Source organism: Channa argus, chromosome 3 (genome assembly GCF_033026475.1).
Source record: "Channa argus isolate prfri chromosome 3, Channa argus male v1.0, whole genome shotgun sequence".
Lineage (NCBI taxonomy): Eukaryota > Metazoa > Chordata > Actinopteri > Anabantiformes > Channidae > Channa > Channa argus.
Genome location: NC_090199.1, coordinates 29954985 through 29979999, shown reverse-complemented (window position 1 = coordinate 29979999; position 25015 = coordinate 29954985). Strand labels below are relative to the sequence as shown.

Here is a 25015-nt window from a genome sequence, read left to right as displayed (position 1 = left end):
ACGCTAATATACAACAAATAGAAAAATAAGAACTAAAGAATAAGAAAAAGAAAAATTAACACATGCTCCTTAGCAAAGTCAGCGATTATCTCCCATTAACATTTAAACGACTTAAAGAAAGTTAAATGATCAGGATAGATAAATTATTAAGATTGATAATTAAAATTGTCCAAGGAAATAGAACTGTGACAAAGTTAATGTTAGGGAAGTGAACAAAGCATAGAACCCATTTATAAAAATATGTGCAAACAGGCATAAATATCTAAATAACTTGAGGTTTGCATAATGCTTGTAAAAGGAAAAACTCTTAATTCTCTTAGTAAAGAATGGAGCAGAACAAAACCACCTGAAAATATAAAATATACAAAGAAGCATATACAGTAATAAGGCAAAGAAAGGACTATAATAAAAAACTTTTGGAAGACAGCAGAAACAGCTTGACCGGTAATTAAATGGTAAACAATGTAACAGAAAATCTGAATTATTAAGAAAAGACAGCACAAACACACGAGTCTAAAAAAGTTTTGTTGATCTGGTTCTTGACCATCTATCATCTATGTTCAGAGTCACAGGAGGCTGGAGCCCATCCCACCTTTCAAAGGGCAAAAGGTGGGGTCCATCCTGGACAGGTCTCCAGTCTGTCTCAGGGCCAACACAGAAAGACAACCATTCACACTCATCATTACCTTAACATGCATGTCTTTGGATTGTGGAAGGAAACGCACAGAAACATTCTCTCTGAGATTAATGAAGTTGTGCAAATCCCTAATTTTGACATGACTCAGCTGTTGGGTGTGTTAATTTAAACTTCAGTTGGATAAATAGGTGTTATCTTAAACTCCAGTATATTTATTCATTGTTTTTTTTTAATCCAGTATATTTTAATAATTCGGTTATTTAAACTTTATATAACCATACAGAGATCTGATTGAGGTTAAGAACCTCCTTAATAGCTGACCTGGTCCAGATAGGGACATTACAGTTTTTGAAAAAACAACAGGAATCAAAGTTACATTTAAAATTAAAAGTATCAAATCTTACATAAGCCAAGATCACATGAAACACACAGTTACATTAACATGCAAAGATTTACATGGACACAATATTAGACAATGAAGTGCTGTAGGAATAAGTCAGGAAATCTGGTTACCTCTTCCCAAATCTGTAGGTTTTTTTTTGAATGTATTTATGATTAAATTCTTGGGTGGTCTCAACAATTTAAGCATAAATCCAGGTCTGTATTTTACACAAGGTCAAGAAAATTTCACATTTTATTGTCTAATATAAAGAATCCTGACAAGTAGCTAAATGATGTTGGGTGTTGGGATGTCACAGTCGTGCTGAACCTGGACACCCATCGAGTCACTAATCCAATTTTTGACCCTCATTCATTTTATAACTTCTGATCACAAGCTTTATCAGGTCCCTATTAGAAGAAAGGCCTTCGTAGAGATTTAGTGGTAGGTAAGTCATGGAACTACCTACCAGTAGCATTTCACCTCTGGCAACTATATTTAAGTGTCAACAATCATTAAAGTGGATTATGCTGTGAAGATTATCTTGCTGACAAAAATGTGTGAGAATCATAAGCTTGCGTTTATCACAGAGTTTATTTTACAAAATATTCCAATTGCCAGTGGAAATATTGCAATTGTTTTTTTTCAAGGGGAAAAAATGCTAACTTCAATGTTGGCCTACAAAAAACATCATCCCTAGAGCACTTCATTGTCACAAGGGATAATGTACGTACGGGCAGCAAATGAATCTTTTGCCATATAGTTTACAGTGGCCTTAGATTTCGACTGTGACTCTATAATGTTACAATTTATTTCTATACAATTGATTCCATTGAGTTGGAGCAGGAAAACATGAAAACCATCCCATCTCTTCGTGTATGTTAGCGACTGGTACTAGAACATGTATCCTGTGAGCGGACACTATGACTGACAGCCAAACCCCATGAGATCCATCTACAAAGAAATGGAGGAGCTTTATTTAGTGTGGCTTTATAAATAATGATATACTAGTGAGGAAAGGATGAAAGTATAAGGTACAATGATGAGTTGGTTCTGTAATGGTTTTGTAGCAAGTGTTGTACGATTGTGGCATGAGCACCAACATGGTGACCAACAGATATCCTGACTTTGTGCTGGTTCATGTAGAACAAGTCACCATAATCAAGAACTGTTAGAAAGTTCTTTCAGAACTTGGCTGAAGGGTGTAATGGACTGACCAGTTGAGCTGGCAAGAACTTAAACCTAAGTTCAGCCAAGCCTCTGCCATAATGCTTTTTCTGAATACTGGTCATTTGTCTGCAATAAATAAGTCAAACCTGAGGATTTTAATTATCAAAGCAGCAATACTAGCTACTGCTTTAGTCTCAAAGTATTCACAATGGCACATGAAACCGACACATAGGCGACTCTCTGTGATCAGATCCAGCCTAGAGCTATGTCAGTCTTTTTGCAACATGGAAGCACTGTTCATTCAAAAAGATTTACTAATGTCAGCTTATTTCATTCTGGCATTGCAACAGGGCAAATGATGAGCGGAGCCTCGTTTCTCCCCGATTTATTAGTACAGGGGCTGAAGAATGGATGGATGGTGCCAGAAAAGGTATCTGTGAATTTATAGATGAGCAATCTGGCATCAACATTGTAAAAAGACACCAGTCCATTGTCATAGTCTACAAAGATGCCAATCCTGAAGGGTCTAGCGTTGACTGTCAGGGTAGTTGAGGGTTCAGTTCGGAAGGCGTAGTCTGTCTGGTCCCGAAGGCTGAGAAACCAGTAACCCTGGGCAGGGTTGACAGTGATTTTACCCTTCCGATTGACAGAGTAGCTTGCCACGCCCAGGTCCCAGTCAGTTTTTTCTCCCACCTCCACCTGGAAGACAGCAGTATTGTATGGTTTACATCAGTGAGTGCACACTTTGCACCTGAGGTCACTGCGTACACTTGCAGCTTCTTGTAGTTCTTTTAGGTGCCATTATTTTCGCTTAAATTGGGCAATAATAACTGTAGCACCAATCTCACAGTTGTTGGTTTGATCCCTGGTACTCAACCTCAATCTAGTTGCTCCTGGTGAGTGTTTGCCAGGTGCATGTCATGAATCTCCCCTAAGATTTTACTAAATGTCACAGCAGCACACACTGCAACACCTGTGATTGTTCCACTCTGTCCTTCTGCCTCAATTGGCCATCTCTTCAAACTGTTACTGTCTTTTACTCTCTTACAGTAATTTCAGTAAAAGTAACGGCTGTTCAACAGGTGTTAGCTCCAACTCCAACATGATTTGTGTTGTTTCAGTCACCCTTGTTTGTAAAAGACAAAAGGAAAATCTCAGCACAGTGGTGGAGTTAACATAGCCCAGCAGGCGGCTTAGCAGTATAATACCAGCAGGACACAGACACAGCAAAGAAGAATAATGCTCACAATGGTAGTCGCCATTTGTGGAGCCTCTGTGCAGATTGAGTGCAGAAGCATCAATCGAACTTTATCTGAAAATACTTGTGTGGTGTCATTATCCTGTGGACTATATGGAATTCAGAGAATCATTTGAATCAGATAATAATTCCTGCCCCTAAAGCTGGTTGCCCTGATAACTGCCCTTAAATTCCCCTTTTTTCCTTTCCCTGAATCTCTACAATGGAAGTACTGAGAGCAAAGACAAGGAACTCCCATATTCAATAGTTCTTTAATATGTACTTACATATCTGTGTTTTCCTAGTGTGACAGGAGATGGTGGAAACTTCTTTTCTAAATGACTTTTCAGGATTTTCAAAATGGGTTATTGATATTTCACTATCAGCCCACAAATACTCATTAACATGTGCTGATTATAAAATGAGTGAAAATCAGATTTTTATTATACACATATAAAATTGAAAAATGACTTAGTGAGTTGGGCTTTATAAGTACTGATGTTGACGCAGGTTATGGCGTGAAGCCATTCAAGCCTCTGCTTGACTTAAACACGAAAACGTTGTAACACGTAGCTCCAAGTTTATCTCACTGACCTCCCAGTAATGTCGTCCTGAGCTGAAGCCCTGATGAGCCAGCACACACACCACCCGGTCAAAGCGTCCAGGGTTGTCCGGTACCAGTTGATGGGAGTCAACACAGTGCACCTGCTTCATGTCTGCTGAGATGATAAGACGTGGGTGGGCTGTGCTGGGGTCTAAAGTGATGTCAGCTGACAGAGTGACAGAGAGTGATGGTCTGTGGTTAGACTAACACAGGATGGAGCTAAAGATTTTGGATGAAAAATGACCAAACTACTGTAAAAAGGCAGAATGTTTTTAAAACCTTACCTGCATATTCCTGAACCATCCTCACCTCTGTAGAGGAATAATTAGATTAATTTTGTGTATTTGCCATTTTTTTAAAATTCACATACTTTGACAAGATAATAAAAATTTAAATAAAAGCATTTCGTTCTTCCGTCTGATCAGAATCTTACTTGGATGGATCCTGGGTACAGCTTGGTCCAGTACTGATTGCTGGCCTGTTAATAAGAGAAAATTATATTATTATCATCTTATATTCCTTTATCTTTTACTTTTAAACATACATTCATCAGAGGCTAAACCTTTTTATTAAACACAAGTTTTTTTTTGTTACCACAGTAACCAAACTTTTCAGAATCCATCTTTTATTGTGCTCATATTTTTGCAGTTTTTATTGCTGTTTTCCCTTTACAGTGTTCTTTGCTAACAAGCATTGGTTAAAACTGTTCACACAGTCAGCAAAGCAGAAGAGTATGTGGATCAGTTTTCATTGCTTTCACACAAAATGCATTCAGTGACCACAGTTACGAAAATTCATGATCTCCTTTCTCAGGCAGAGACCAACTCATGCAAAACACAATGCTTTTACAGCACATTTTAAAAATGTTATCAACGTTATCAATATGTCCATTAAGATGTCTGATCAATAAACAGAATACTGGCTTTACTGCGGATTTAATTTATTTTAGATGGTAATGGAAATGGGGGCCAGACCAATCTACATATATTCATTTTGTAGATGAAGCTGGATTTTAAGCTAGTAATTCTCTCTGTTGTTCAGTGTGCTAAGAGTGACAGTGTTGATCTCTGAGTAAGACTTGGTGTCAGTGTTGTGTATGAATAAGCTTATTTTAAAATATGTATGACATGAGAAAGAGTTTATGAGGTGAGATAAACTGTTTAGCTGGGACGCAAGTTTGTAATGGAGACTGTGTGAAGAGTTTTGAAAAATTGGTTTTAGTATTAACCAATGCTTGTTAGGAAATGAAAAAAAAAAACTGTAATTCGACACTACTGGGTCTGAACAAAGACTTACAGACGTCTGACATTTTATGCAAATCATCTAGAAATTTCTCCATCATTTGATTGAGAGTCCCGAGAATCACCCCTGTGGTCAGCTCAGAAGTCAGAGAGACACTGGACCAGTCTTTCGCTTGTGGATGGGTAGACAGGGTGGGAAATGTCTGCAGAGAGGAATGTCAAAGATATGTTTGTGGATTATTCAGGTCCACTGATGAGAAAATCACACACCTTTTGCATAGTTCAGACATAATTTAAATAATTAATTGTGCGGCATCCAGGGAGAGGAGCTGATACTTCATTTCATCTCAATGTGAGGGAGAAATAAAGCATTGCATAAGAAAGCTGAAACGTGTTTTTGATTGAAAAATACTGTGGTCAGAGGTACAGTATGTCAAAGTACTTCGTGCCTTAGCAGCACTTCTTAAATGCCTAGTATTCACTTGCAGTGTGGATTGTGTGCAAACATGTACAATAAATCTTCTATAGCACTAACAGCAGTCAAACCCAACATAAGAGATGATCAATAATCATTGTTTCTGAGTGGATGGTTTCAATCCACTTAGAAACAATCCTGCATATTTGTCAAATCTTTATTTTCTTTTTCTGTGGTATTTACACTTTCAGCTTTATGTCCATTTGTACCTTGAGAAAGAAGATGCAGTCTTCAGACACAGCCAGCTGGTTGAGTGCTGCACTCCTCTTCTGTAGCTCAGCTATCTCTTCCTCCAGCTCCTTCAGCAGACTCTGAGCTCGGTGCTCGGCTGCTCGACGACTCATCTCTATCATCTGGAGGTCAGAATGAATGTCGTGAGGTTTGGTGTATATCCCAGACAATAGAGCGCTTTGCTACTTTAATTTAAACTAAAAAAGAAAAGGTCATCAGTTTTTTTGTTTCTTTCTTTAGTCTTATATTCGTGGTTTTTTTTTTACCTTTAAAACTTCAGCTTGACAGCTCTCTGCAGCTGAGATCAGCTTGGAAAACACACAAAAAGCTCCATCAATCTCTCTCTCAGCTCCCGCCTGAATAAAAGGGGAAAAGCAATAAAAGTGTGTGAAAGGGGTGTTTGATGTCGCCTGCTGGAGGTTTGTAAAGTTTGCCAGACTTAGGCTGTGAGGCAGGGGGCACATCGCTGAAGAGTGATAGATGTTAGCGGGCTGTAATCAGAGTCTACTACTACCAGACAGGTGAAACCTCACCTGTATCTGCTGTAAGGAAGTGCGTATTTCCTCCACTTTCCTCTCTCTCTCACAGATGATATCTTTCAGCTCCACCTCAGCAATTCCTAACTGGGACTGAAGAAGACAGAAAACACTATATGGTTAAGAGAACTACACCTTATAAAGTTTGTGATCCCTGCCAGGGGCAACATATCATTTATGACACACAAGACACAACACTGTTTTATGTCTAAGAGTGTTTTACTTCTTGTGTTACAACTGTAAATCTATATATTATTTTGTGGATGAAAAATTGGCATAAATCATGTTAAAATAACCGACTTTAACAGACTGCTGGAATTGTTTTTTTCAAACGTCCTTTTATTACATGATTGTGCTGCACATTTCTCTTCCTGGGTGCACGATGGCAGCGACCTTCCTACATAGTGGAAGGCTGGAAGTATTTTTTCTCTCGCCTCTTGCTCCCCAAGGCTTCAGGGGGATTTTATCCCCTGCTGATATTTAGAGGACTTTATCACTGTTTATTCTAATTGACAGGGTCCAGGTTCCCTCATCTCATCTGTACCTCTGTATCGCAGTAACACACTAATCAACAAACTTTCCAAAGTGCTGACCTGGACTCAGCTACATACCACAGATTAATACTGGACATTGGACAACATATAGTGATAGGAAGAAGACGACAGCAGTGATGGGTTAAAAACAGTAATAGGGTATAATAATGAATAGATATGGTTCTGTGTTTCAAATAATTTGACACAATGAAAAAGAGACATCTGCTGGTCACATCCTTGATTTTGCATTTTTGGGTGTTAGTGGTAATGCAGTGGTGGATCGGTGTCACCAGGGTCACTCTGGGTCATCCACAGCCCTATTTGCAGCAAGCTCTGTTGTGTGCGACCATCCAACATGGCCAGTATTACATTTTTCACTTGCTGTTCACCACAACATTGGCAACGTGGCATTAATGCTGTGGCTGATGATTGTAAATCTGAAACCATGGTAAAGCAGATTGAAAGACAACCTGTCCTGATGCTTTTAAAACTGTTTTGTTCATTAAGCTTGTATTCTTCCAGGGAGGAATATTGGTGATTGGTGATCAGCCACAGACCTGCTGGTAGGAAGAAAGTTCTGGTGTTTCCAAAGTTGCTGCAGCTTCCTATGAATGGTCTTTGTTTTAGTTAATGTTTAATTCTTTTGGCGAAAATTTTGGTGATGCTTGTAATTGTAATTGTCATTGATGCTTCAACAATTGTGTTTACACAATAAAAACTGTTTGGGCCACATCCTATGTTTATCAAACCATATTTTAAAAACACATAAGTCGGAAGCTGGGAATCACACCACATGCCCTCTGGTTTCTGGACGACCTGTTCTACCGATTAAACCCCCAAATCAGTGTACACATTAGTTACATATGGTTTTTGTTCCATTATTGGAATATCAGGCCATCAGAATCACTGCACCAGTTACAACCCACCTACCCACCACACCAGCTTGGTCCACTGAGCTCGGAGCCTTTTTTGTTTCATAATTATAAGACATCCTGCTAACTTCTAACTAACTTCATCTAATTACTCTGCTCATTTCCCTCTCTGACAAAGGACAAAATATCCACCTTCATTTTTAAAAAAAACATCCTACCACCTGTTCTTAGTGTCCCATTCCTTCCACTCACCTTCAAGCAACTGCATCCACCCTTTTGATGGTCGTGGAATCCCTGCTATGGCTCAGTCCTCTGTCTTAATCCTATTCAATTTGTCTGCAACCGTTGACACTGGCAACCACCTGATCTTTCTGTCCACACTTTCTGACTTGGGCATCTGTGGAACAGCTCTGGTCTAGTTTGGGTCTTACTTATCTGTGCTGCAGGGTTCAGTTAATAATTGTCTTCTTTTTTCCATTTATACCACATTCCAACCCAGGGTTCTATTATCCATTCACATAGCTTTTCCTACTATTGCTATGCTGACAACACACACCTCCTCTTGTCTTTTCCACCGTACCACTCCACTGTCTCATAATGCGTTTCTGCCAAATGGATGGTAGGAGGAGTTGCAGGCCTGTTAGAAGCTGTTTCAGCATGGTGTGAACACTGGGTTGTTGAACATCTCCAGACAGAGTTTAGTTTTTCTATATTTTTAATTTATAACATAAAAACTAAGTGCAATCACATTTTTGTGCATTTCTGTAGGAATTAAATTATTTTACATTTTTTTTCTTAAAAAAAAATCAACCAACAACTGCATTTTTTAAGTGATATGTTAAAATCTTTGCATGGATCTATACCTTCTTAATGTGCCATTCCCTCTTGGCGGGGAGTATATTGTGCCCTCTGTGCTCTGCTGTCTCCACACAGATGCTGCACACACATGTGTTGTCGGTACGGCAGAAAAGGTCCAGACCTCTCAGGTGAACGGGACACAGAGGCAGACTGGGTGAACATTCACTGGGCCCACTCAGAGTATGTCTGTGGTAAGATTAGAGTAAAGTCAGGGTTCAAATTTAAGTGGTACACTGAAACACAGTGATAGAAAAAACAGGATGTCGCAGCAATCTCATCTTAAAGAAGCATTAATTATTTGATTTCAAAGACTGGAGAAGAAGTCATCAACAAGCTGAAGATCACACACATTTTTGATATATTGCAGTCTTGTCACGTTTCTTATTGATTATGAGCAACAGAAACAATATTGGAAGTTATATGAGCAATCCAGTCCTGAAACATATGGATTTGCTCATTTTTATTATCATTTATGATGAGGAATTATATATTTTTATATTTGGGCAATTTCACTATTTCACTATTTTGTGTAATAAAACCAACTGGCAGACTAACTGATAATAGAAATAAATGTCCCTTGGGCATCAATCTATAATATACAGCTTATGTGGTGCTGATGGTCCAAGTATATGTGGTGACCTTGAAAACCTGAAATAACTCTGTAGTGGAAATCACTGCATGGGCTCAGGAGCACATCTGAAAAATGTCAGTTGTACCATGCAAAGAAACAATCAGATATAAACAAGATCCAGAAACACTGTCGCCTTCTCTGGGCATGAGCTCATTTAAAATGGACTGAGGTGTGTGGAAATGTGTCTGCTGTGGTCTGCTGAGTCAAAATGTGTATCTTGGTTAAAGAGAAGAAGGACCTACCAGCTGAAAGTTCTACAGAAACGAATCTGGTTTCTTTGAGAGTAAGAAGAGGAACTGAACACACTGATAAACAGGCCTCTGACACCAACTCTTTTGAAACATGTTTCTGACATCGAATTCAAGATTAGTGTTTTTTAAACAATCACATTTTTCAACATTTGAATAAATATATTGTAACGTAGCCTTAGTACAGCTTTAAAAGTAGAAAAAGTTTCTTGTGTTAGTCAGTTTTAGGGACATTTAGGGGCCAAGGGCAAATCTTCCTGTTTTTTTTGACTCAGCGTGTTTGCTTGTTATTTGAAACAGACAACACTATTACCACAAATGACACAGTAATGCTACATTTACTCATTGCCACAACTTTTGACGTGACTAACTAAAAGTCATTTTTATGTTTACAGAGGGTAGTTTGATACCTGCGGGGAGATGAGTAGGGTGGAGGTGGGCTGTGGTGCTTGTTGTTCTGAGCCTGTGAAGCAGCATGATCACCATCTTGATTGGGTCTTTTGTGGAGAGGGTCATTAGGACTGGGGCTTGGGGAATGAGGGGACCCTGGAGTCTGCAGCTGCTGAAAACGAGTCATCATCTCAGCAAAAACGCTCCCCGGCATCTCCCCTGGCCTCAGGGGCAAACGCAGGCTTGGGTTATGAAGATATTGAGATATGGAGTTGGGATTTTCCAAACCAGCTCCTCCACCTCTTCCGTCCGCTGATACTCCAGCTTTGGCCATCTGCTTAAACTGTTCAGTGATTTCCTTCAGGGTTAGGTTGATATGGAGCTCTGGTCTGTTGCGGAAGGACTCCTTGCAGAGAGGACACTGGTAGAGTTTCCCAACCCCACATCCATCCCAGTAGTAGGAGATACAGGCCTGGCAGAAGCTGTGTCCGCATGGCGTGGACACTGGGTTGTTGAACATCTCCAGACAGATGGAGCAGGAGAACTGGTCTTCAGACAGAAAGGTTGCCGGCAGTGCCATAGTCATCCAATGTTAAACTGCACAAGACATAGTGTTTCAATCAGAGTAGAATATAGGAGATTTACAGGGATTATGAAACATATACTACATCATTTTGCCAAGAAGGGAATGTAAAATATCGTGACATATTTATTTGAACAGCTCATTACAATCAGTGACCTGGATCTGCCTGGCAGCTGCTCGCAGTGAAGACCCAAAACAGTGTAGCAGAAAGACTCTGGGGGTCTACTGTCACATGACAATGCATTGTCATTAAGCAATGCAAGTATACATGACATATTGTCTTGGCAATGGCAATCTAATAAGCTGTCATCTTTCTCACCAACATAGCCAAACTCTCCTTAGTCTGGGAGCTCAGGTAGTAGGGAAATCATCAAATGAAGGAAAGTCACAATCCAATATATTTGCTTTCTTTAGTTTAGGTCTTGATAATATAAGTTTTTCTACCTCCATCAAAAAGGTGGACGTTTTAGTGTGTGTGTTACGATGAGGATTAGAGATGTCCCAATGCCCAAGTCCTATAAGGCTGGTAAACACTGATACTGAGTCTGAGTCTATACTTACATTTACCTAAAGATTAGTCTGCTGCAGTGTTGTGTGTGTGTTTTTGTGTGTGTGTGTATGTGAGTGTGTGAGAGAGCAGAGGAGAGAGAGAAACTAAGAAATGCTGTAGAATAAAAGTAAAGAATCATTCGAACGTATTCATCTTTAATTTAGCCAATTGTGATCCTTGGGATCAGCTTGAGACAGGTCTAGTGATTCCTAATGCTCTTTCTCTGCCCATAGTTCTTGACCCTAGGTCACCAGGGCAACCAAGCTCCTTGCACTTCAACCATCTAACCCAGTGTGTAGTGGATAACTGAAGTGGAACCACATTAATCAGCAGAAGCTTGTAACTCCTTCAGAAGAATCTTGGTGTCTTGGTGGCTTCCTCACTAGTCTCCTTCTTGTAAACTCACTTAGTTTTTGAGAACCAGCTCTAGTTGTTCCTTATTCTTTTTATTTCATAATAATATATTTACTAAACTCCAAGAGATGTACAGTGATTTGGAAATCACTGTACAGGGGGGTGAATAGTTTTGCAATCTTTAAAAACTGATAAATAAATTTATTTATTTAGAATTCTTTAGCTTTGTAGAGATCTTTTTTCACTCTGTCATAAAAACAGCTGAATTCTCTGTTCAGTCAACACTTTTCATAGGTTCATAAGTTTATGACTACAACACAGAGAGTAAGAGACATTTTCACTGAGATTTTTTGGTTAAGTTCCCTAAACTGAAGGGTTTTGAGATGTCACCCAGTCTCAGGCCACATTCAAGCAGCTTGTTTACTGTACATGTGAACATATGTCCTTCACAGTCATTAAAATGAGTCCATCTTGAATTTCCAGATTGTATTTCATTGTCTCACAGGTACATGAAACAATATGCCCCCACCTACACATCATTTTTGACAACAGGGCAAATGTCTGCTAAAATGTCTGGTTTTCTGACTTCCAGAGTGACATAAGCCATGCAGGACTTCTTAACATCCTGTTAACTACAGGCAGATATTTGTGAAAGACATTACAAACAAGTGGATGTCCTTTGAGTATCAGTCACTCCTCGGCTTGTCAGCAGGTGATGTAGAGTGTTTGTCGGATGCTCGGAGACACACCCGCTTCAACACACTCACTGAACCAGTACAAATCAGTACTTTCACAAGATCAGGAAATTCTGGCTTGGTTGGAAGATTTAGACCCAGTCTATTGTCCATGGGGTCACTAATAACATGTTATACGTGGCAACTGCAAAAACTGCAAGTCATTCACAATTATTTTTCTAACAGTTACTCGGCTAAACCAGAGTTAAAGGTTAACTCTGGTAATTCTTACTGTCAAGCAATTAAATAAAAAGTACTGATATTCATCTGGCTCAGGGAGCTTTATTGTTGTCCAAAACTGATTTCCAAAAACTATTAAAAATACATGAAGAAGAAAAGGGGGGATGTGGCTCCCAAGGAAAGGGTAAAAATAAAAGGCCTTTAAAGAATATGGGTGGAAAATACCAGCTGCCCATGTTCATTAGACAGTTCCCTGTAGACAGCACTCTGTTGAGGACAGGTTAGTTTGTCCCATGCAAATGTCCCAAGTCATTTTATGTGAATCTCTCCTTGTGATTTTGTAAGTACAAGCATAAAATAGAGTGAGGTCAGAAAAACACAGTTTTTATAAACTCTACCCCAGTCCAGCCAACACCTGCTCATCTGACAGCCTCAGATATTGACACTTTCTAAGGTGTCAGATTGTAAATGGTAAATGTTCTGCACTTATATAGAGCTTTTCTACCTATTGGCCCTCAAAGCACTTTACACTGCTTCTTATTCACCCATTCACACTCACAATCACACACACATTCATACACCGATGGGGGAGCTGCTATGCAGCTGGCCAACACTCACCAACTCAACTAAGTTGGGGTTCAGTGTCTTGCTCAAGGACACTTCAACATGTGACCAGAGGAGCCTGGGATTGAACCAACAACTGTGAGATTGGTGGACAACCGCTCTACCTTCCTGCACCACAGTCGCCGTTTGTACATCCATTGGCATATGATATTGATGTGACAGGTACCAGTTGGCATCGGTATTTGACACTGCAGTGTCACCTTTTGATGCCACAGGAACAAGTTTATATACACACAAAAACTGCATTGGTGTCAGGGAAAAAAAACTTCAGGATAAGATTACATTTAGAAACAACAAAGGTTTGATGTAGGCACAAAGAATTCTGGACAAGTTTACACAAGATATATTACATAAAAACAAGTTGCTGCAAACTGTTTACTGCAAATCCACGTGCACCACATTGTGTTACGATTATCATGAAAGCATTAGAGTCAAACCCCAGCCTCCTCTGGAAAAGTCCTGTGTCCTGGTTTACCATCCATCACCCTGTCCACCTCCCTATGAGACATTTTCACTTTATATTGCTTTGAGCTCCAAGCATCAATAACCAATGTGAATTCGTACCTTAAGCATCAGCATGAAACGCAAGGGGACTGGTCTGAAAGTGGGAATGTGCTGGATGAGCTCATTTACTTCTGTGTTCACTTAGGAGAACAGAAGTAGTTCCACAGTTTGTGGAAACAAAGAGCCCAAGCTGTCTACTTTTGACAACTGTTCAATTCAGAGTAGGATAAAGACTTCTAGCCCAGATCGCAGGTTCCTTTGCAGGTTCTTCATGGCAGGAGAGACAGTCACCCATGTGCCTGTCCTAAAGCACTCCACTGCGCTTAACGAATTCCACACCCCCATCATTAACATTGTCGTATTTCAGGACACTGTTACTGGTTCTTCTAAAATCCTGCCTGCCTCCCACCATCGCTTTGTTACTACCCCAGCAGTTCAAATCTGACCCACCTTGACAGTCACAAATGAAACATCAGAATTTCAGTTATTTTTTTTAGTTCCACATTTAACACCAAGGGTCCCTCTCGGCATAGACAGATGGACATCAACACATTCCTCTTCAACCGGAACATGGAATTTATGACCAACAGCCTCAATTCTCTCTCTAAACACGGGCTCTAAGCAATAGTGCTTAACATCTTGCATTATCCACTGCACACATACACTGTAAATATCATAAGAATTATCAGACCAGTTATGCTGTGGTACCTCTTCACTCATAGCCAAACCAAGTTTAAATAAACTTTCAATTCCACCAAAAAAATGACTCTCCACTGTTTATTTAGCATCTACAATACTGCTTCATTGAAGCATGACATAAGCAATACTCCCGTTTCCTTCCACAGTCCAAACTACATGTAGTTTTACTATCATTTGTGGCTCTAAATTGCCTGCAAGTGTGAAAGTGAACATGAATATGTGTTTTTTTGTATGACCGGGGTGATCTGTACAAGATCTAACCTGATCCACCCTGTAGCCAGTTGGCTAGAGTTCTCCACCTGCAGGATGAGCAGGTATCGTATACACCAACACACACACACACACACACACACACACACACACACACACACACACACACACAGACACACACACCTTAAAACTATTCCCAAACATTCCCTGGTGCTCTTTCTAAATGTAACCCGTCCTCTATAGATGGTAGAAATGAAAAACAGCCCACATGCTGAGAGAGACATTTCGTTCCTGGGACTCTTATAACACGCAGCTTGAAAACACATACAGCTGCAGGACAGGTTCCACAAGTTCCCCACTGGTGAGTCATCACTAAGGGTTACTAATACAGTAAACTACCTGAGCACGGGAATCATAACTGGAATAGAGAAGAAATGACATACTGTTGATTGTATGTTTGTATTTAGACTGTGGGAATCACATGAGCCAGTGTCTGAAATTTCATTCATAGTGGTCTCATAATATGAGCAATAGCACTAGGAAGTCAACATATTATGCCAGAACTGATTAAGGGGAGGCAAATACCCAAACGCCAATAACCCACCCTACCCCTACAAAGCTCTGGTTTTGCCTTTTACCAGTACAATTTTAGGAGCTTTTCGTTATTCACCAATTATTTAAATGATTTTTAAAAAAGATTTAAAATGTAGTAGTTAGTGTAAATGCTGTGAGGAGCTGCTCTATGTCATGATTCTTAAGTAACATTCAAAGGTCAGAATTTAGCCACGGCCCCTTGTCCAGCCCCTTAGAACCTTCACTGTCTGGAACATTATGGGAGCTGCTGGAAAGTTTGGACAAAGTATAGTGAAAAGAACCAACAGAGCAGACGGAGACAGTAGATTTGAGTAATAATTTCATCCTTCTACCTACAGTGTTGTGCGAAGGTCTTTTAGCCTCGCTGTTGTAGCAAAGTGACAGTTCCAATCTGGATGTATTTTTAGGTCCCTTTATTAAGTTATAAATAGAAAACACAATAAACACATACAAGTTATTAAAAAGTCAACAATGTTTTATCAGAACAAAATACCAGAGGCCAGTGTATTTATTTAGTGTGACCTCTCTTTGCAGATCTGAATTCTTTTGGGGAGGCTCTCTCAAAGCATGATGCACCCTCCACCATGTTTCACCAAAGCCTACAAGCACTCATTCTTCTACCTCTCACTAACTCGTCCCACATATTGTGCATGATTGCAAATTTTGTAACTTCAATTCATCACAAAATAATCTTTTCCACTGATCTTCAGTGCAGTCTTTGTTAGCCTGTTCAGCTAGTTCCCCTTCTGAAAAAGCAATTAGTTTAGCCGACAGCCCTTTCACAAAGTTTATCCCTGATCCACATTTTTGTGTTTTTTTTATTACTTTGTATAAATTTAATGCGTTTGTGAAGTTGTATTCTAATAAAGAGCATTGCTATAATGACCTGTTGGAACTTTGGTTAAATAAAGACACTTCATAATAGAAAAAGGTAAAAATAATAGGTACCATCTGCCAACAAATCTTTATTCATACAGTACAAGAATTTAGTTTAAATTCGATGTTAATGTATCTGTTTGCTGTAGACAGAATATTTGGCCACATGTTGATTGCTCCTCTCTTTTCTGCCATTATCTCTTGTTCTCTTGTTACATTTACGTCACTCCCACTTGTCCAACAACAGATAGGTTCATAATCAATGTGACTTGTGATCTCTAAACTATAACTGAAAGTACTTATCTCTACTCATGCACCAACACCTAAAGTCTTAATATTTGTTTAACATTTACTTTTCACATACTTTCACACACTACTCACAGTCACATTGCTCATAATGGTAAAACCGTGAGCAAACTAATGTGGCTTCACTGGACACACAGCAAAAACTGTGGTCAACCAGAATCTTTTAACTGTATTTCCTTGTATTTACAATCACAAACCAAAAAGTACCACTACTCAAGTACATTTAGTACCAACTGTTACCTCATCTACTTACTGTTGGATTGCATGTAATGGTGTGAAATAATTGCAAACTTAGCACAAACTGCCGTTTAGTCTATTAAGCAGAAACCGTTAAGAGTTGTCTTACCTGTCTATGGACTGAAGTGATTCCTATGATTTCTATGGCAATACTGTTTAAGACCTGTGTCCAAGACGTCAGTGCTGACTAAAACTGTCCCTCTAAACAGTCTGTCCTCCTCCTGTTATTCTGTATGTCTGCATTCCTTCCCCCCTTCCTTCCATCTCTCTGTCATTGTGCTGTAGACCCCTCCCTCATAAGGTCTATCCAATCCAACCTGCTCAACAGGTGCAGGTATGCCTTGACAAACAATCTCTACCTCTGCCCCCACTTCTCCAGCATGCTCACACTCCTCCCTGATCAGGACAGTAGATAAGCCTAAAATGACAAAATGACTTACAGGTTCAGCTTGACAATTGTGTCTCACTCATTGTTCCCAACGTTTTATGAAAAATCCCACAACTTCTCATTGTTTTTGTGGCGTGTCCCTGTGTAAAAAGGAGGAGGGGCCACAGGATTTTCTTGAACTGAACTTTCAAAGTGAAACAGGAAAATAATAAACTGTCTACATTCTTTACACGCAACATGTTATCTGTTTTAGTTTAGTGTGAAAATGAGAAAAAGCACAGGCTGCACACAACCTACTTTATCAAACTACATTTTTTTCTATTAACTGTCAGTTGGAGTCACTTGGCCTTGTTCTTGGTTTTGAAAAAAGAGCTGATGTTAAACGTCAAACTGATCAGAAACACCATGTACGTGATTGGTTTAAGTGTGAGCCTCATCCAGCAAGTAGTCGCACTTAAGGATGCACACTGAATAGTACAGGACCAGGCAAATTCTGTTCCTCTATCCCGATGTAAGAGAAGATGTAAGAATCACCCAATGCTCGCACATTAGAGCAAGATGGCGCAGAAACCGGTACATGTGTGATGATGATGATTATGCTGCTCGCCACCCTATACCCATCCTCAGCTCAACTGAACTACGGGTTATCTATGAATAGCTTCTCCATTTCAATTACAATTTTTTTTTAACCATTATCATAGGCTCTGATTCCCTAGGTGCTCAGGAGCATGGGGACCCACAGGAAATGGTGACCACTCAAACAGCAAAGTTTCCTCTGTATTGCCACCACTTAGTTGTTTAGATAAAAATATGTTTTATCCTCACATGTAGTTTGTGCTCATATGTGTTTAAAACGACCAGGACTCCAACTGTTTCCTGACCTTAAAGTTCACTTTGCCTATCTGTGTGTTTTTACACCTGACCCATAGACGGAGGGACTAACATGATTCTGTAGGTTTTCTCAGATAAATCAGAGCAAAGTGATCTCCTAGTTTTTCTGTGTCGAGGTCCATCTGCTTCTGAAGTAATGTTACTCTGTTGAGGATTTTATCAAAAAAAGTTAACTCTGCAGTGGTGGCAGAGCACAGTATGAATATGTGCAGTCATTTGCATCAATACATCAGGTGCAAGTGACCAAAGCTACAACATAACCACATATGTGAAATGCTGATTTATAACCAGTGAGTCTGATGTAAAAATCAGACTCACTGGTTATAAATCAGCATTTCACCTGTGGGAGTCACTGAGTTACTGTGGTTCATTAATGCTGTGCATTCTGACCTATATTCCATCTTGATGTTTTATCGACAGCTCATGTTTCACTCTTGTCATACAGTGAAAATGTTGCTGTAGGATAAAGATGTGATGTCATGTTACAAGAGGAAAGTTGTAGAAAAGCATCTGATTCTAAAGGGTCTCAACCAATTGTTTATGTGACCACCAGCCCCAACCCCACCCTCCATAGTTTCCAAGGCAGCCACCGGGAAGAAGAAACATCTGCATCATATGCGCATATGAAGATATGGCTCTGAGAGCTCCAAAAACTGCACTTTGAGAAAATACAAGCAAATATACAAAAACCAATTCGTCACTTTGAAAACAAAGGCACAGCATTAAGAAACACAACCAAATGATGAAAAGCACTTTTCTCTGTTTGGTTGTGTTTTGCCTTTTTTCAGCCCGTGTCTTTAGCTTTGGACTCACAGGTGATATATGTGTATCTTACATATATTTGACTGCCATTGTTTGAGTCACCAGGAATCTTGCCAAAGACCTTAGGCTGTCTGAGTCATGTTTGTAATGTCTGTACCTCCGTAATGATGGTTGTGAAGGCTGGAGTTCCCACATTCTTTGCAGACAGAGATAAAATGCATGTGTGTCAGTGTTATGACAGTAGGAGACTCAACCATCAGTATATACAGTGATCAGCTACAACATTTATACCACCTTGCAGTTTTAATATCAACATATGATATGGTTTTCATAGGGCAGCATGGTGGTGGAGTTTCCCTCTGGGTACTTCCTCCCACAGTCCAAAGACATGTGTTGGTCCTGAGACAGACTAAAGACCTGTCCAGGGTGGACTACGCCTCTCACAAAATGACAGCTTGGTTAGGCTCCAGTCCCCCCACGACCCTGAACAGGATAACCGGTTACAGTTAATGGATGGATGCTTTTTTCAAAAACATGACGAACTAATAAACAATGTATCATTGTATCATTATGTGTAAACCATATGTCAGCATAAAGTGGTTGAAATCAGCTCCACTTTTACCAAAATGACCTTTTTTATTAATTAACTACTGTTCAAGTTTTGACATAATTACTATAATCAGTTATGTTTAAAATACATAGTTTTTTAGTGGAGTACTTTTATTTTTAATGGCCAGTACTTGCACTTTTGAGTTTGTGTACTTCTACCCTCTCTCAGACTGCTCAGACCCCATGCTGTTATTAAAACCAGCAGTGGTAACGCTGTGGCTGATTGGTGTTTGTCTTGGAGCTTGTAAATGTAAAAGGTAAAAGCTGTCGTCAGGACAATTTGAACTGATACTCTATGTACTGTATGTGCTGCACTGTACTTCTTGTTTAAACAAGCTCAAGTCGAGAAGAAATCATTTATTCGAGAATTACAACAAACATGAGACCATGTCTGCAGTACAAGAATGCAAGTTACCTCATTCTATTTTCATGCAGGGTAGCTTCCTTAATCTCTTCAGGTAGTGCAAAGGATGAATAAAGCCAACCAAAACATTTAGTGATGATATAATAGACAGAAAAATGAAACACTCCTTGTATTTGAAAGCACTATAAAATGGTGTCATTACAGTATATATGGTATAGCTGAGAGGCACTGATGTGTTTATCAAGGTGACATTAAAAGCCTTTCTCTTCTTCTTGTTTTTCACACCACTCACTTTCTGCCTGTGTCGGCCTCCTGGTCCTGACCACGTCAGAGCTCTGAGCACGGACACACAGCAGAACAACATCGCCAAAATTATCAAAATGTTAAAGGTCGCAATGCCATAATACACGAAATCTGTTGTGATGCCTAACAAATAACTAATGGAAAAAAGACAATCAAGCAGCCAGACAACACTACATGAGGTCAGCCTGTACCTCAGGGGCTTCCACCTGAGGAAAACCACAGGCTGAAGAACTGCCAGGTAGCGCTCCACACTCATTAAAGTCAGAAACAGAGGCCGGGAAAAGTATAAGAAAGAATCAAAAAATATGCACAAATCAATCATCCACAAACTATTGGTTATACTGAACAGTATGTTAAACACACATCCCAAACAGGCGAGAAGCTCTGATACAACCAAGTTGGCAGTAAAGAACTCAGAGGGGGTCATCTCCACTGCTCCCGTCACAATCCGCCTCATTATGTAGCAGTTGATGGGGAGTCCGAGCACCACATTGATGGTGTAGGCAGCGGTTCGTGAGGACAGATACACGGGAGAGTAGTCTCCGCAGGTGGGGATGGGCAAGCTGGAATTCAGGGAGAGGTTCATTGTAACGTTGTGAAGGGAGGTCGGCACAGATCTGTTCACGGAAAGCTGTGGAATTACTCAGAGTTTTTTAAAATACATCGTTGAAAATTAAGAAGGTTCAGCCATATTTTTCCTGATGCATAAATGGTATGTAAATATTTCAGCACATTCATTCTGACCTTTTCAGAATCCACTGGTAAAACGTTAAAGTAGGATGTGAAGGTTGAAATGTTCTTCTCATCGATTGTAAGCTTTGCGGAGAAATTCTTGCACTGATGCCAACTCACCTGTGTCTCAGTCTTTGTTTTCTGTCGGCATCATCCACACACTCTGACCATCTGCACACCTGAGCACATTTATCAGCTCACACTCACTGTGACAAAGGATCACATGACATGCAAATCATTTCAATTTTTTATTGACAAGCTCCAATAACACAGGTGCAAATCAAATCAGGACTTAAATTCGTGATCTGTACATTGTGTTTTAGTGTTGTGTAGTGTCTTTGAAGATCCTCGGTCATGCAGATCATGGTTAATCCCAAAGGTGCTGTCAGGATGCAACTGGAGATGCTTGGATTTGTTGAAGATAGTTAGTCTTTGATTAAATGGCTTCATCAGATCTAACTAGCTGGCTTGGTGTGGCAATTTTCTAAACTCTGTGGAGTTTGTGGAGATTCTGTTCCCCCACATTTAGTTATGTGTTTTTAAAAAAGTGTTGATTAAAAAGCCTTCAACTGCCCCCATAAATCCTGTTAAGTAAACTGAACCACGTGGGCCTCGACACACCTGTGCAGCTGGGTGTTTGGCTTCTTCACTGGCAGACCACAGATTGTGCTTTTGGGGAAGCAATTCTCCGCCATCACACTGAACACGGGATGTTCACAGGGCCTCTTCTCCCTCTAAACATTTGACTGCAAACCCTCACATAGGACGAACACCTTTAGGTTTGCGGAAGACACCATCTTTGTAGGCAGGATCACCAATAACAATGAGTCAGCCTACAGAGCAGAAGTGGAGAACTTGGTGAGCTGGAGCTGGGACAACAACCTGATCCTCAATGCAACCAAGACAAAGGAAATGATACTAGACTCCAGGAAGCTGAATCCTCATATTTATAATCCAATTTACATCAATGGTGAGGAGGTGGAGGGTCTAAACATACCTCGGAGTGGTCATCAGCCGGAACGTGAACTGGACTGGTAATACATTAGCGACGACCAAAAAAGGGCTTCAGAGGCTCCACTTCCTGGGGCTGTTAAACAAAGCACGACTCCCACAACTACTGCCTGTGACCTTTTACAGGTCAGTGATTGAGTCTGTCAGCTACTGCATCACAGTATGTTATTCTGGCTGTATCGTAGAAAACAGCTAATCGATTGCAGAAGGTCACCGGCTCCCATCTGCGCAGCTTAGATCACCTCTTCAGAACCTGCTGCACTCGGAAGGCCACGACCATCATTAGTGACCCCTCACACCTGAGTCACGAGATGTTCATCCTGCTACCATCTGGCAAACATTGCTGGACACTTCATTCATGCACAAAAAGCCTGAAAAAGAGCTCCTACCATAAAGCTGTTGCACTCCTGAACACTAGAGTTACAACCTCCCACACACACACACACACCAGGAAATATGTGCAATTAATATTCAGCTTTATATACAATATATGCTTGAGCAACATATACCTTTTATGACATACACCCTGTGCAATATCACTGAATCATTTCCTTAGCAATATATTGTACACCGGCAACGACTAGTAGCCATGTAAATAGTATCTGCAATTGTTTTATTTTTATTTTATGTATTCATTTTTTCCTTTTGTGTAGATAACTTGTGTGTATGTGGCATCAGGCGGTGCTCCAACAGAATTTCATTGTACATGTACAATGACAATAGATCTTGTCTTACTGTATAAACCACCTCCCCTGTGTGGCGAGGACCCCTTCTGTTGGATATAGCCTCCTTCACACCTCTTTCAAACCAACAGTCTTCTTTTTCCCTGATGTGGACATTGTTGTCTAAAATAAAAGGGACTCCTGGGTTTCAGATTGCTCACATGCACTATGTCGTTTGTTTTAGAATTGGCCTTTTTGGGTTATATTTTAGGTTTAAAGGAAACAAGCAAAAGTCATTCTTTGGTTGAAATGCCATTATCTACCGAGCTTGCCCAGATAAGATAAGGAGATAAGATGATGGCGTAAGATGGTGGTGTCACAGCCACAGTCATGAACTTTTAAAACTTTCCAAACTTTCAAAAATTAAGTCTGTATCCAAAATACAATACTATGATTTCCAATACCATAACTGGGAAATAAATTAAAAAAGACAAAAAATTAAGATGAAATAAAGAGGAAATATGGAGAAATAAAGATCAGGGTTGATGGGTAATGTTGGCAATAATTAACATTTCCTACAGAAAAATAAGTTTCTAGAGCTTGTGGCCTAGTATGATTAGTTAATAGTAGCTAATCCATCCAAGACCAGTCGCTAAAGTAGGTTAGGTCTGAATGTAAATCAGCCAGGTGCAGCTAGTTTGAGGCAGGTGAGGTTATGCAGCCACTACGCACTAGCAAAGTGTGTCTGTTAACTGAGGAAAAGGACTTAAAACTTTGGATGGTTTTCAACCTGATGTGTAACATATAGGCAACTGCTTCATGAATTATTAGATCCTTTGTTTAAAGTTGACTTAGGCGTCTTGTGGGCGACTGTGGCGCAGGACATTCCACCAATCTCGCAGTTGTTGGTTCAATCCCCGGCTCCTCCAGTCACCTGTCGAAGTGTCCTTGAGCAAGACACTGAACCCCAACTTAGTTGCTCCCGGTGAGTGTTGGCCAGCTGCATAGCAGCTCCCCCATCGGTGTGTGAGTGTGTGTGTTATTTTGAGTGTGAATGGGTGAATAAGAAGCAGTGTAAAGTGCTTTGAGTGCCAATAGGTAGAAAAGTGCTATGTAAGTGCAGAACATTTACCTTTAACAGTTTAGGCAGGTAGAAACTGAAAATCTCAGGAAACTCAACCATACTGAGTTTTAAGCAGATGGGACAGTTGGACATCTAGGCTTCCTGGATAAATATCTATTGCTTTTTATCATCTACTTATAGAACTTAGCAACATTCTGGACACACTCATTGCTAAACTGAAAGTGTGTTTTTAAAGTAGAATCTGCGTTATAACGACAAAAGTACAAAATGAGGATGTTATGTTAAAGTACTTGTTATTTCAGTTAATCTAAGTTTCTGCACTATAATAAACAGATACTAATTGTTATATGTTAAAACAGCAAATGTGCACTCAAATGAAACTATAAAGACAAAAATAACTGTAAACCATGCAATCTTGTGCATTGGGAATTTTTACATTGAATTGATTGATCATTTTTTTTAGGACTTTTGGCAACAAAGTGCTGAGCCATGACCCATATCCATTTGTGGATGCTCCTTTATAGCCAAGTTTAATACCCTCATCGGTTACGGGTTAACATGCTCATTTTGAAATCCTCCAGAAAGGTGCATCTGTTGTATCATTTAAAGGCATTGGGCGCAGCTTTTTTTTGAGTGTGTTGCAAGCATCAAACTTTAAATTGAAGCTACTTTTGTATTATAATTTAACTAATACTTATAGGGCTGTGCAGAGTCTAATGGATAGTGAGAGCAGAGCTTGTAATATTGAGCTTCACGCTGGTGAGAATTTGAGTTGCATTTTGTAGCTTTAATTCCTGAATAGAACGTCGTCTGCTGCTGGGGGGGGAAGTTGCTGGACTGATCGTCACTGAATTGCCGAACAGAGCCAAAACCTGGTAATGTGCAGTGTAGGTTAAAAATAAAATAAAAAGATACAACTTACATATCAAAACAACAACAGTTTTTAATTTCTGTCTCCACCTGACCCCAGCTGCCTCAGCGCACAACTCAATTCCCAAATTATGAGAGATTATATATCATGCAAATAGTTTGCATAGTTTGCATCTAACATTAAGTGGTTTATGAGCACAACACATCTGCACATTATAGCTTAACATTTGTTTATTGAGTATTTTCATCAGAGATTAATGTCAGGTATATTCAGGGACAAGGGAGAATGAGACATGGTAAATTTGCCACATGCTTTGTCTGCTCTGGTGTGAGTCGTAGAAAGTAACGGTGATCAAGGTGCCAACACTAAAGTAAAAAGTGCTCTGACAAAATGTAGTTAACCTTAGAAATAACCCATAATTACAAAATATATATATTTTGTTTCCATACATCTTATTGTTTCCACAGTGTCTCTCTCTCTCTCTCTGTGGACAACGAAATTTCAATAAGGACACAAGTGGTCGTCCACCAATCTCACAGTTGTTGGTTCAATCCTCGGCTTCTTCTGTCACATGTCAAAGTGTCCTTGAGCAAGACACTGAACCCCAACTTAGTTGCTCCCGGTGAGTGTTGGCCAGCTGCATAGCAGCTCCCCCATCGGTGTGTGTGAGTGTGAATGGTTGAATAGGCAGCAGTGTAAAGCGCTTTGAGTGCCAATAGGTAGAAAAGTGCTATATAAGTGCACAACATTTACCATTTACCATTTACATTCAGCATAATAAAGCATGTCTTCTTCTTTTCCTTTGGGCTGTTCCCTTTCAGGAGTCACCACAGCGAATCATGTGC

At 39.9% G+C, this 25015-nt stretch overlaps 1 protein-coding gene across 2 annotated transcripts; it reads right to left on the bottom strand.

The window, feature by feature from the left end:
- Window positions 1–1009: 1009 nt before the first annotated feature.
- Window positions 1010–16753, bottom strand: LOC137124196 (E3 ubiquitin-protein ligase TRIM39-like). Of its 2 annotated transcripts, XM_067498946.1 has the most exons (12): window positions 16603–16748; window positions 15411–15485; window positions 10063–10639; window positions 8779–8959; window positions 6508–6603; window positions 6241–6330; window positions 5953–6096; window positions 5324–5471; window positions 4461–4505; window positions 4312–4338; window positions 4018–4193; window positions 1010–2885 (listed from the first exon to the last, which is right to left on the bottom strand). In XM_067498946.1, exons 3-12 carry the CDS (start codon window positions 10626–10628, stop codon window positions 2517–2519), a joined length of 1842 nt encoding a protein of 613 aa, XP_067355047.1. In that variant the 5' UTR covers window positions 10629–10639; window positions 15411–15485; window positions 16603–16748; the 3' UTR covers window positions 1010–2516. The 2 variants fall into 2 exon arrangements, with proteins under 2 accessions (XP_067355047.1, XP_067355046.1); XM_067498945.1 differs by lacking the exon at window positions 15411–15485 and having other exon boundaries at window positions 16603–16753.
- Between the last annotated feature and the right edge of the window lie 8262 nt (window positions 16754–25015).